The sequence below is a fragment of the Alosa pseudoharengus genome, unplaced genomic scaffold, assembly GCF_046254945.1.
Source record: "Alosa pseudoharengus isolate Yale_2024_CS ecotype anadromous, Long Island Sound unplaced genomic scaffold, YU_APseudo_1.1 YU_APseudo_1.1_scf_8, whole genome shotgun sequence".
NCBI lineage: Eukaryota > Metazoa > Chordata > Actinopteri > Clupeiformes > Clupeidae > Alosa > Alosa pseudoharengus.
In genome coordinates this window covers 21,067,015-21,080,922 of record NW_027468870.1, presented here as the reverse complement: position 1 = coordinate 21,080,922, position 13,908 = coordinate 21,067,015, and the positions used below count along the sequence as shown (strand labels likewise).

The window sequence follows — 13,908 nt, the reverse complement described above, 5'->3', positions numbered from 1 at the left end:
TATAGGGTTAATTGGCATGTTATAAGTTTAATAAGACGTGAAGCTTGAATAAATATGGATTTTTACAGTTATGTAGATCAGGTAGAAGTGGGTGGCTTTATAACTTGGCTTCATTAACATATGAACTGTTTGTTTGTCTTTTATACGAAGTGCAAAAAAACTGTATAGGCGATGTTCATAACAAAATACACAATACTTGATTGTGCTGCTGAGATTATAATGCTCTCTGGTACACTAATGCAAGTTTGGTTCCATTAGATTGTCTGGTTGAGCGCACACATTAAAAAGGTCCACAAATTGGGCGGGAAAAGACCCAACCCATCCACCAAGCTGGCTACGCCCCTGATTATTCAAAAGAGGAAGAGGAGGAGAGACTTGGACGTTTCGTCAGGGATGCCAACTTGCACCACAGCCTTTGTAACCTTATATTTGATAAAAATCTTAGACATGTTAATAAAAGTAAACACTGATGTACACAGCACAGTGTTTCAGTGTTTGATTATTGATCATATTACAAATGCAGACTGGTCCAGGGATGAGAGTTCTGAACATTTTTAAACTGTGACCTTGAAGATGGACTGTCTTAATTAATTGGAGAATGTGCTTACGCTGATGTTGATGGTGTAATCTTCTTAGTGCATCTGCTCCTCAGCGAGGTGAAAAGAAATGATAAATCATCACGACTCATATTTGAAAGTCAACACCACATAATAAATGATTAAAACAAAAACAAAAAACTCTGCAACATTACATTGTGTGCCAAGGCATATTAAAAATCAACTATTAAAGGTTAAAGATTCTGTGGATACACTCACTGTACAGTATAGGTGGAGAGTTTAGTTTAGTTTAGTTTTTAAGCGTGATTTTATGGCCTACAAATTCTGGACATAGAGTCTGTGCAGAGAGTGTGAATGTTCTAAGGTCCATCTCAGTAGGTGGACTGTCCACCTCTGCTGTAAATCTAGTGCCAGGGTACTGAAAGCTGACTCGGCGAAATCCAATCGGCCCCTAGCATAAGGAGGGGAGAGGCGACAGCTATAAATGCCCCTGCAAACCACACCAAATGCACGTGGCACACAAAATGTTTCCCACAAATGAAAACACATTTCGGACAGTAACACATCGGACACATTTCTGTCCAAAATAACTTGAAATCACAAAGACAAAATAACATATTATGCCTGCATGCACGCATCCAAACTTTGTCTTTGGTGTTTAGGTTGATAGTAATATGATACTCTGTGACACATTAAATATGGTGTAAGGGTGGAATTTTAAATATTGTTCATTTGCCCTCTGAAACATTCACACAGAGCTGTAAGCACAGGGGAATCCTGTGAGAGGAATTTCTCTCTCAGTAGCCCACACACTCACATACATAGGCTACGCTAAACACCCTCCTATACGGAGATTCATCAGAGACCAGGGTAAGGTTTCATGCGATTGTAAGAGCCAAGTGTATTTTGGGGGGACGAGCGCTCACAAACATGTCCTAGGTTACACTGATTTTAGAACAGCTAAGGGGTGTTGTTAGGCACAATGTGTAAGCAACACAGAGACACAACTATTCTCTTTTGTATCAAGCTGTTTGATCAAGTTTGTATCAAGTGGTAGCACAGTAATATAGAACGAAATGTGGTCAAGGTGTATATTTGTGCTGGATTTTACAATCATAATCAAGGACTGGAACTATCCGTTTTAAAACACACCATTATGTTTGTGATGGGACTCTTCAACTGACTTCCATTGCGTTCAATACAGTGCCACACGAGATGCAAAGTGGTATTGCAAGAGAGAGATGACTTGGTGCTGGCTGGTTTTCCCGCTAACTTTATAGAGGATATTTGGGCAACACAGATTGAAGTGACCCAATTCAGATATTTTGTTCGGATGTGGCACAGATTGGACATGGATTAAGAATGTGTAAACAAGAATTACTGTAGATATTCTCAGATCAGTTTTAAGCTTCATTAATATTTGAAAATAAATATGATATGAAATATGAACATAATCAGATATGTGCAATGTCATTGAAATGGTCATATTTGATAGTCCTTCACATTTCAACCTGCAAGACTTTGAAAATGCCAATGTCTTATAAAATATAGACCCCCAAAAATTTGTAAAAATAGGACACGATGAAAAATAGCAAAGTTCACCTTTAAGCGTCCACAACACACATCTGAGGATCTAAGGTACACCTGTTAGGCTGTTGATAAAGAATCAAAACAATTGCTACATCTGAAACCATACTTAAGAGCTGCCACACCCTCTGGCCCCAGAAAGACTCCCAGGGGAGCTATAATTTATCCTGTGGGCATCCACATCACATCACCACAACAACGTGATAGAAATTCTCACGCAAGGTGTTGGGAGGCAGCCTAGAGACGAGATTTCGCATATGAACGATGTTGCATATAATGTTACTTTGATGTGCACAACTGGAAGAACAGTAAAAGTGAAATGAAAATATAAATAAGAACCTTCTACTTTCTTTTTCAACTTCTGAAGATGTTTGAGTGAGTAAATGAAAGTAAGCACCCAGCCATTGAAATATCCTACTAATGAACTACAAGTTACATGCATGCATGATGTTTCAAGTGTTCAGCGAATACATACAAGTATCAGATATGGCCATGGGTCACTTAAAAGTAAAAGTAAACAAGTAAAAATCAGAACTGGACATCAATCCCACTGTATAAACATGACCTTAGATCTTCTGTGGGATGTGAAAGGCTTTCACATGGATTTCTTGAAATGTGTCCTTAAGACTTGTTCAGCGCTGACTTCCTGTCTCCATAGTTCACAAGTGTATGGACTAGAGTCTTAACTAGATGACACCATGCCTTTCACATCACTGGAGCGTTCTCCTCTATCTTCTTACCAACATGTCTCCAATCTTCCATTCTGTTCTGTTCGCATTTTCACAGCTCTAGCAGAGGAATGATTACTCCCTTATAGTATAATTTTAGACTGTAGACATGCTAATCATGCTTTCGAGCTATATTTAATTGTACAGCATGAACATCCATCACTTTGAGATGTACGTAACAAGGAACTATCTATATCATTCACATCAACATAAACAGTGCACAGCTAGAAAAGACTAGCCTGGGTTTTCCCATGCTGCCTTGCGTGCGATTTTATTCACGCTGCTAGGCACCCTGGATTCCATGGACTTCGTTTTCACCTCAACGAAGGAACCAATCACAGAACGGAGGGGGGATAGCAACACAATGACGTCACACCGAAGCGGTTATGAGCTACGTACAGACGCATTTGATAGACATTCGTAGTGCCCACTAAACGGCTCTGGGCATTCGTAAACCACATTTCAAATACGAGAAAATGAACTTGTAGTTCCCAGGCCCCATCTCAATGAGATGAGGTCTGATGTTAGCCAGGCTAAGAAAAGACATAAATATTGATTAAGTTCTGGCTGCACTAATACCATACTAATACTAATCAACTTTATACTAATACCATAATACCATACTAATCTATTCCGTGTCTGCGGACATGGTGGAACAGAGGTAACGTCTGCTAAATATTAGTCAACTTTGTCACATAGTCAAGATGTGGAGCAAGACTTGCCCCATACACTGCCATTGGATTGCCTTTTTTACGTTGACGGTTTTAGAATTCTAAGACAATATTGGACCAATTTTGTTCATTTTTTTCTGTAGTGAAAATTTAGACCCCCATAAAATCGTAAAAATAGGACACGATGAAAAATACCAAAGTTCACCTTTAAGCATCCACAACACACATCTGAAGATCTAAGGTACACCTGTTAGGCTGTCGATAAAGAATCAAAACAATTGCTACATCTGAAACCATACTTAAGAGCTGCCAACCCCTCTGGCCCCAGAAAGACTCCCAGGGGAGCTATAATTTATCCTGTGGGCATCCACATCACATCACCACGACAACATGACAGAAATTCTCGCGCAAGGTGTTGGGAAGAAGGAAGCCTAGAGACGAGATCCTCCAAAGTGTATACGGGAGAATCTGGCAGTTTTCCAACACCTCATAGAACTATGGGCAGATCACAGTTTTATATTATAGTACCAAAGCAGTTGGCTTTTGTAGACCTTGACAGTGCAAAACCGCACTGACCACAAGCAGCAACATAAGCCACCAGAACTTATGATAGTTCAGTATGTCTAAACTCAATCCTGTCCATTGATAAAGAGGGGGTTTCTCATTGACGTTACTGAGGGGGAGTCCTGGTTGCATAACTGTCCTTCACATGGGCTGGGCTGGGCTGGGCTGGCCTGTGCTGGGCAAGCGTCCAGGGAGAATAAGCTCCATTTACTGATTCCTCCTCTCTCAGCTCCTCCGGGGTGGCAGCTGCCCAAGGAGCGCAAGCCGATCTGGCTCAGGTCCTTCCTCAGCCTAGCACCTCACCCGCCGCCGGCTGTCCCTGACCCTGGTCCCCCACCCCCCGTACCAGTCTCGCCCCACAACCCCCCCCCCCCCACACACACACACACTCCACCCTTGTCCGCCTGTTCTCCCCCCACCCTGGTGTTTGTCACCTGACCCCCACCTGCCAGTTTCAACCCCACCTACCCCTTCCCCCAACTCACTCTGATCTAAGATTATATAACACATGCTGGAAGACACAAGCGAGAAGACTTATGTCACATCTCCCATTTTCTTCTCACTCCCGTCTTATTTATTTCACTTGTCTTAACACATGTAACAAACATCTATAGCATTTAATTTATTTATTTATTTATTTATTTATTTGATATAACATATGGTTTGTGTAAAACCTCTTGTTGGGTCAGTGCATTGCATGGTCAGAAAGCTGCAGTCAGATTGTAACACTGAGTGGGAGTTATGTATGTGGGAGATATCTGCAAGGGCCAAGGGCTACTTGGCTAGGGAAGCTCATGGCATAGAGTGGTCAGCCAGTGGAGGGGCGCAGTGTGCGAGTGTGAGAGAGAGAGAGCCCGAGACGTAGACTAATTTGGTCTCTGCCCTCCCCCATTAAAGTGGGACTGGCAGCAGACAGCTGTGTAAGTGTGTAAGAGGACACGCGGGTGTTCGTTCAGGGCAAGGGCATACTGACAGTGACACTATGGACACCCGCAGGCCTGTACCTAACTGTCCACTCCACACCAACACAGACTTACCTGCGACTTAACAGAGACCTATTTATACAAGCGCTCTTTCTTTCTAAAAGTCCATGACAATTTCACATCCTTGAATATGCATCATAATAGCCGCTTAATGTTTGATCATGAGTTTTTGCTATTGTAAGTCGTCAAATTAAATCAAGGATGCAATAAACAGAATGGCTATGAGAGATTCGGTTTAAGACGTATGGAAGGAAAGGATATGTTTGTGTGTGTGTGTGTGTGTGTGTGTGTGTGTGTGTGTGTGTGTGTGTGTACACCAAAGAAGGGGAAGAGGTGGCTGATAGTTGGTAGAAGCTGACAGGTGTCAGGGTTGGGGGAGGGGTGGCTGGTAGACATTACTGCCAGCTGACGAGGTCTTTCCTTAGGCTTTTAGGAGGGCAAGTTGGCCCCCCAGCAGAACATGGGTCTTGAAGCACCAACACGCTGCGTGTTCATGATATGTGAAAAGCAACATTCTTTGACCTCCAAAGTAGTTGAAAGGCCAAAACCTCTGAAATATTTATTTTCCATTGCATTTTCCATAGCTTTGTCGATAAATGTGGTTGCAGTGGAATATAAGCATTTACAGGTTCTTACCACTTTCTCCCAAGATGCATTGCAAAACAGTCGTAAGCAGTGAATAAGCAATTAATGTACTACATATGTTCTAGTATGTAGTGAAAAAATAAATTATACAAGGAATGCAGTATGCAGTAATGTTTTGTGTAATGTGTTGTTACTCATGGGCCTTCTCTAATTGTTGAAGCGCCATGAGACATGTGCAATGTTTTGCCGCTCTATGATGTGATATTAAATTGAAATTGAAAAATTGTTAAATACAGATGTCAAATTAGCTACTGACATCTACTCATGATATTTATTTACGCTGAATGTAAAAATAAGTGTCAGCTCTACATTTAAGAACAATATTGTTGTTTAATTTGCTGTGTTAAGAACAATATTGTTGTTTCATTTGCTGTGTTTGTGTTGTAAGTATGTTTAGGCAGAGGGAGGTCTTGCCTCGTGTTAAGAGGGCTATTTAAATGGAATCATGGGGTACCCCTCTATCCCTTCAAACTTGTAATGTGAGTCATTCGATACAAGGTCATGCAAAACATATGTCCAATGACAAACCAGAGATCTGTAGTTCACAGACTCTCACGTCAACTCCTATCGGAACAAAGATGATGAGGATGTGGACATTGATGAGGAATGTCCAGCTTCCGAAACACTTAGTTTACCCACGTGACAGCTGACTAAGGAGTGAGTGTGGGTCTGAATGGGTCAAGCCCTGGTTCAGCCCAGATCAGGACCTGATCACAGAGTCGCCAGAAGCACCTGTGAAATGATACTGCATGTTCAGAATCAGAACCAAAATCACCAGGTTTATTTGGCCAAGTGAGTTAGCACACACAAGGAATCTGGTTCCTGAATCTTCATTAGATATTACAAAGACAATGTAAAATGCAGACAACATTCTAATGCATTCTAGGGTGAAGTGCATCTGTGAATCTGTTATTCAGAGGCCTGTCAGTGGTTTTATAATGAGATATAACAGCACAGCTGAAATATGTACTCAACATGTATATACTACTCATTCCCAAAAATGGGAGGCCACAGTAAATAGCACTTAAAGAGTGCCGTTGATGAGTGGTGAAGAGGATGTACTGCACGAATGAAGAGACCACTGCACATTTTTCTCATGTCATCCTATGGTTGCAAATGTGCAGTGGTATGTATTCAAATTTGCAGTGGTCTCTTAATTTTTAATATGACCGTCAATTCATTCGAATGTCACTCAGCAACCGTAGGATGACATCAGAAAAATGTGCAGTGGTCTCTTATTTTTTCCAGGGCTGTATGCAACATGTAGCACAGCTTGTTCAAAACTCTACTCTGGTCACTGAATGAGTTTTTGATAGGCCTGATTGAGTTATAGTCATGAGTGAGAAAGTGAGAGAAAGAGAGAGAGAGGGTGAAAGAGAGGGGGAGTGAGAGGGGGAGATAGTGTAGGAGTGTGTGTGTGTGTGTGTGTGTGTATGTGTGTGTGTGTGTGTGTGTGTGTGTGTGTGTGTGTGTGGACCGAGAACAATTTTTTCCAACGCCTGGGACCGACTGACGTGTGCCCTGGCGCTATCCATGGCATGCCTGGCGAAAGCAGCGTTCAGCTTTTTTAGAGCCTGTTACTCAAGCCCCCCACCCTGCTCCAGTGCTATGTATGGAGACTGGACACGTGATGCTGGTCAGGGGGTGGTGGGGGGGTGCAGGGGCTGGGAGCAGCTGCTAACACCCTCATGGGGTCCTTTTGTAAAACTAAACTGGGCATCAGAGACTGCAAGTGGCCAATCCCACACAAGCAGGCACTAAAATGGATCCACCAATGACAGAAGGAGTGTCTCGTATATAAGCTGAAAGCTGAGGAGTAGCAAGCCGGGTGACCCCTATTTTGGCTTTGGTGAACAGAATCTGATCCCAAGGACTGTTACCGTTTTGTTGTCTCGTGTAAAGGTAAAAAAAAAGTGTATACACCTCTGTCTGTGTCTTTGCAACACCAGTAATTGCAGGATTTAGAGAAAACAGGGGAAATAGCCATCAGGAATTTCAGGGAAATGTTAAAAAATTACTAAGACAATGACATTTTACAGCTATCAAGCAGTTCAGACACAAATTGTATTGAGTTATTCAGTTGGTGGTCTTTATCTCCAGTGTCTGTGTCTGTGGAGTATGTGTAGATTTACCATTGATCTACAGCTGATAGGAATAAGCTCTTGTAGTCTAATGTTGGTGAACAAAGTTGTTTGTGTGCAAAAATTGTAACTTCTGCAGAAGGCATTGAGAGAATGGTTTGTTTGGAGTATAAGGCCAGAATGAGATAACAGTAAAGATTCTGATTGGATACTTTTTTCAGGTAACAGGTGTAAGAATCAGAGTTCTAGAAACAGAGCTTATGATTTCCGTCAAAGTGGTGAAAACTTTTTGGAATGGAATATGAGCATGGACATGTGACAATCCAACAGCATGCACAGTGATTTTGCAAATGTTATCAAAATTTCAAAACAAAATTTAGCTACACCAACTTAAGCTACACCATGGAAATTGAAATGTTATGAAGGCTGTTTGTAAAGTGATCTTTAAAATTTCTGGTTACATAATTCAATGTGTACTTTGTGCTATATACTATATAGGCTTATATATGCACTATGTAATTTCTTGGGGTGCCATTTTGTCTTTGGAGGCAGTCTGACGGCAGCGTCCAACATGACGTGACCGCTTACCAAAGCATGCATCAAAACTGTGATGCAAAGACAAAGCTATGATGTATTAGCAGCATGTGAACTGTGGGGTCTGAGCAGGCTGTTAGCCTATGGAATGACTATATTGTCAGTTGTTGTCTTAAGTAGCCTTTCATGAGAGACTGAGTGACACTAAACCATATCTCAAAAGCTCTCCATTGTTGCAGATTTTTACTGGCAATTCCTCAGTAATTTGAGTGAGAATCACAATCTGATCCCCAAGAGCCAAGTTGAGATGTTTGGGGGTTATTTTTAGCTCAGGCCTGCTCACCAGTGATATACCATCTCTTCTGACTGTGAATCCCCCCCCCCCTCTTTCTTTCCCCACACCTCTTCCCTGCAGTAAAGCGCAACCATGCCTTTCGGTAACACACACAACAACTTTAAGTTGAACTTCAAGCCGGAGGAGGAATTCCCCGAGCTTTCGAAGCACAACAACCACATGGCCAAGGTGCTGACCAAGGACATGTATGCCAAGCTCAGGGACAAGCAGACCCCCACTGGTTTCACCCTGGACGATGTCATCCAGACTGGTGTGGACAACCCTGGTAAGAGCCAAATTACAACAATAAAAACAACAACCACAACAGAATTAACCTATAGGGTCCCCTGTGGCAACACAGACCCAAGCACATTCTTTCCTCTGTGCAAGAGAGCACTCTTCATACGCACCTTACCTTAATTCACAGTTTAATCCTGCCAATGTATGCAATTTAATTTCCCCTTGTGCTACAAAAATAATATATATTATTGTTTTTTGTTATTATTATTAATAATAATTTGTTATTATTACTCTTGTTATTATTGATAGTAGTAGTAGTAGTAGTAGGAATAGTAAAAGTACAGTATTAGTGATAAATACACTAGAAGCATTATTTATTTATTTGTTTGTTTATTTACCATTTCTTGCTGTTAGGTCACCCCTTCATCATGACCGTTGGCTGCGTTGCTGGTGATGAGGAGTCCTATGAGGTGTTCAAGGATCTGTTGGACCCAATCATCTCTGACCGTCATAGTGGATACAAACCCACTGACAAGCACAAGACCGACCTGAACTTCGAGAACCTGAAGGTGAGACATTTTGGAGGATCATTTTTAATATGCTTTGCTAAGCTAGTAAAGGTTCCAGGACTCTTCTTGGGTACAGCAGGTTTAAAGATACACTATGCAACATTTTTACCTTAATATAACCTTTATGAAGCCAATTTGATGGTAAACAAACTTGTAATAGGTGAATCGTTCACCTAGCATAGCTATGCAGCATAGACGTAGTAGCGAGCCGCTACCGAGAAAACCAGCCATGCAAATTCAAGAAAGGCAGCCCGACAAATCTCGCAAGAATTGTGAAACATTACCTTTTCAGTGGATATAGCTCTTTGAAGATAGTTTTGCCTGTTGTTAATCCTTCACCTCCGCAACTTGGTATCATGGTTTTGCGTAAATATACACGCCACTTCAAAAATAGCCAACTGGCGTATTATCTGCACGCATTTTGAGATATCTGCGTGTATGTCAACGCCGCGTAAACATACACGTCACTTATCGTCTCACTTCCGCGTGTATGTCAACGCCAAGTATATGGCGCCCTCTAGGGTTAGGGTTATGGTTTGGTATGGTATGCGTTAGATAACATGCTAGTGGCCATTGGCGTGTCATACATAAGCAGTTCATGATATCAGTCTGACCTCAGATCAGTCTGACCAGCATTTTTATTGTGTACAGGGGGTATAAGTCACAAGAAGCTTACTATTTACAACAGCAGAGTAAAATATTAATATATCGTGACTCTAGAGGGAGCTCTACAGTCGCCAAAAATACCTAAACCTGCATAGGTTTATACCTTTAATTATGCACATTACATCTTTATAATTCCCCCTTTTGTGCTCAGTTCTTATGCCATATTATACAATTATGGTCAGGGAAAAACTTTCCACTATAATCACTGAAATAGAAACATTTCCAGGTTAATGCAAGTTGCAGGAACCTCTCCAGTGGTGAAGTTAATCGTGTTTTTTTTTGTTTTGTTGTTGTTGTTAAACACAGGGTGGTGATGACCTGGACCCCAACTACGTCTTCTCCAGCCGCGTCCGTACCGGCCGTAGCATCAAGGGATATGCCCTGCCCCCCCACAACAGCCGTGGCGAGCGCAGAGCCGTTGAGAGGCTGTCCGTCGAGGGTGAGTGAAATGGCCACACTGAACAGCCACCGCTGTGACTGACCGTATGTGTGGTCGCACAGAAGTCGTACCTCACTGAGAGAAAGAGCATCCTTGTATGACAGTCTCATTTCTCCTGTAGCCCTGAACAGCCTGGATGGAGAGTTCAAAGGCAAATACTACCCCCTGAAGGCCATGACCGATGCCGAGCAGGAGCAGCTGATCGCTGATCACTTCTTGTTTGACAAGCCCGTGTCCCCCCTGCTGACCTGCGCTGGTATGGCCCGTGACTGGCCCGACGCTAGAGGCATCTGGTAAGCAGGCACCAGAAAAAAACACTGAGGGAGAAAGTGGGTGGGTTCGAAAACTTGTCCAGATAACCAATCAGTGGGTCTTGCACAGATCAAGCTCATGTCTGGTATAGTGTTTTGGTAATCCACATTTTTAGATATACACAGTATTTTTGAACAGATGGGATGATTTAGGTTTCACACACAGCATCAAACATAAATAGTCACCAACTGTGGAATATTTGTGGGTCAGAACTCGTATCACATCAGGGCCAGTTCCATTCCACAGTCTGGTGAGATCTGAGATTCTCCAACCTTGTGCTAATCTTCTCACTTGCTCTTCTTCGCCCCCTTCAGGCACAACGACAACAAGACCTTCCTGGTCTGGGTGAATGAGGAGGATCATCTGCGTGTCATCTCTATGCAGAAGGGTGGCAACATGAAGGAGGTGTTCAAGCGCTTCTGCACCGGCCTGCAGAAGGTGGGTGGGGACCTCCTGTCTGCCAATAGGCTCTTATGGTGCAATGCCACCACTGTTTGGAAGTGGAATCATAGAGGAACTCCAATGGAATAGCATAGAACAGTACTCCAGGGTTCCTACGCAGTATGGAAAACCTGGAAAAGTATGGAATTTGATTTTAGTAATTTCCAGGTCTGGATAAGTATGGAAAACAAGGGTTTGGAGAAATATTTGTGTTTCCAGACTATTGCATTTGCAGTACTAATCACTTCACTCAGGTCATAATGAACCATTCCTACTGTTGTGTAGCTTAACTGTCAGTCCCCATCGTCAAGATACAACTATGATACAACTAAGATACAACTAAAAATGACCAAGCTAAATGGACGAATATTAAGTCTCATTTTTTAATTCAGTTCAGTTGTCCATACCTTTGTTTTCACCAAGTTATCCTAAACCAGAAGTGGCCTCAATGTCGAGAATATGGTCAGAAAAATCTAACGAGAAGTTTGGAAATTTGAGTATGGAAAAAGTATGGAATTTTGAAATGGAAAATGTGTAGGAACCCTGGTACTACTCACATGTTACTCAGTTACATAGTACTCATGTGAACTCACAGAACCATATGCATCTGACAAACTCTCTGCTCAAATGTGTAGACACCGATTCATGAAGCATTAAGCTTTATATACAGCGTAGCGGTGCATGACTTTTCCTCCCTCTGCCGTTGCAGATTGAGGCGATCTTCAAGAAGCACGGCACAAGCTTCATGTGGAACGAGCATCTCGGCTACGTGCTGACTTGCCCCTCCAACCTGGGAACTGGCCTGCGCGGTGGCGTGCACGTCAAGCTGGAGAAGCTGAGCCAGCACCCCAAGTTTGAAGAGATCCTCAAGAGGCTGCGTCTGCAGAAGCGTGGCACAGGTAGGAAACACACACACACACACACATGCAGACACACACAGACAGACAGACACACACACACATTCAGACACACACACAAGACAGGTGTTTGCTTAAGGAGTTTAACGCACCAATTTAAGATTAATTTCACTATAGTTACGCCCCTGAAAGTCACAAGTCAATGAAGCCTTTCCACACAACTGTCCTTACTTGAATACCTCTCAGAAATGTTTGAGCCATAAAGGCAATTTTATGAGGAAAAACCATCAAAACATAATGATATTAATAATAGTAATAATAATAATAATAATAATAATAATAATACATTTATTATTATCTGGACCCAAACTGTCTTATGTGTGACATTGTGACCTCTGTTGTTTTTTTAAATGCTCTGTAGAGAAAGACTTTCACTCATGTAACCCCCCCCACCCACCCGCTTTTGTCTTGGGCCTCTAGGTGGTGTGGACACTGCCTCCGTCGGTGGTGTGTTTGACATCTCCAACGCTGACCGTCTGGGCTCCTCCGAGGTGGATCAGGTCCAGTGTGTGGTGGATGGCGTCAAGCTCATGGTGGAGATGGAGAAGAAACTGGAGAAGGGAGAGGCCATCGATAGCATGATCCCTGCCCAGAAGTAAACAGGGACCCATGTGTGCATTTTTTGCTTGTTTTCTACAATCAATCGTGCAATCCAGAGGCCAGACCGCAGAGGAAACCGCGGCTCTGAAAAACGACAGACTCTTGACTCTGCTCCGTCCTTTCCTTCCTTCCTCCACCTGAAAAAACCCTTTTTCACTCGTGTTTCTTTTCCTTTCTTTTCTCAACATAATTTTTTCCTCCTCCTCCTCCACATTTGTTTTCTTTTAGTTGGTAACATCCTGGGATCAGATGCCACAGATACAGGCTTGCCTGATGTGGTGATTTCACCTTAAATTTTGATTAAATTTGGTTGTAAAGTATTCAATCAAACTGTCATACAATAAATGAACCCCATGAAGAAAAATCAAACACTCATAATGCTCTCTCCATTTCTTACTGTAATTGTCAGCAGAGCCACCAGCACACAAGGGACAAGTAGACTCGAAAGTGATTTAAAACTCAGAATGTGAGAAAAATTTCCCCTATATTACAACAATACATATTCCATATTTGATCCCACTTTATAAAAACGATGACACATCATTTTCAGACATTCATAAGGTAAAACCACCAGTTAAGGCTCGGGATGTCAAATGACAGCATAGTTTCCTTTAATTTATACTCTACTAAAAAAGACCAAGAAGATGCCAAATATTCCAACATTTGTGAATTTTATTTCTCTTGATAATCCTTCCACAGTTTGGGGCCAGGGGTACAGAAGGTCCCTGGGGGTTGTTATGTGTCTACACACCACATTTAGGATGGAGCAAGTCTGTTAGTGATCACTGAACTACTGCCCTCCCTGTCTCTCAAGCTTGATATACTGTATTGCATATTGGATTTTTTTTTTTTTTCAAAAAGAGCATTGCAAACAGTGCACATCACTTATAATACTAAGCCTCAAGGAAATAGACAGTTTGCTCCAATGATTGGTCTCCCATATACATATTGGTTTTGCAGGGTGTACACTGAACAGATCTCATGAAAGGCAATCACTAAATCAAAAATAGTCATTCTCATTCTCTCTCTACCTCTCTCTC

At 42.2% G+C, this 13,908-nt stretch overlaps 1 protein-coding gene across 1 annotated transcript; it reads left to right on the top strand.

Moving 5' to 3' along the window:
* The first annotated feature begins 7,544 nt into the window (after positions 1 to 7,544).
* ckma (creatine kinase, muscle a) lies at positions 7,545 to 13,237 on the top strand. Its single transcript, XM_076273813.1, has 8 exons — positions 7,545 to 7,637; positions 8,766 to 8,970; positions 9,339 to 9,493; positions 10,466 to 10,598; positions 10,720 to 10,891; positions 11,225 to 11,348; positions 12,061 to 12,250; positions 12,689 to 13,237. The coding sequence occupies exons 2-8, from the start codon at positions 8,778 to 8,780 to the stop codon at positions 12,865 to 12,867; spliced, it is 1,146 nt and encodes a 381-aa protein (XP_076129928.1). The 5' UTR covers positions 7,545 to 7,637; positions 8,766 to 8,777; the 3' UTR covers positions 12,868 to 13,237.
* The last annotated feature ends 671 nt before the right edge of the window (positions 13,238 to 13,908 follow it).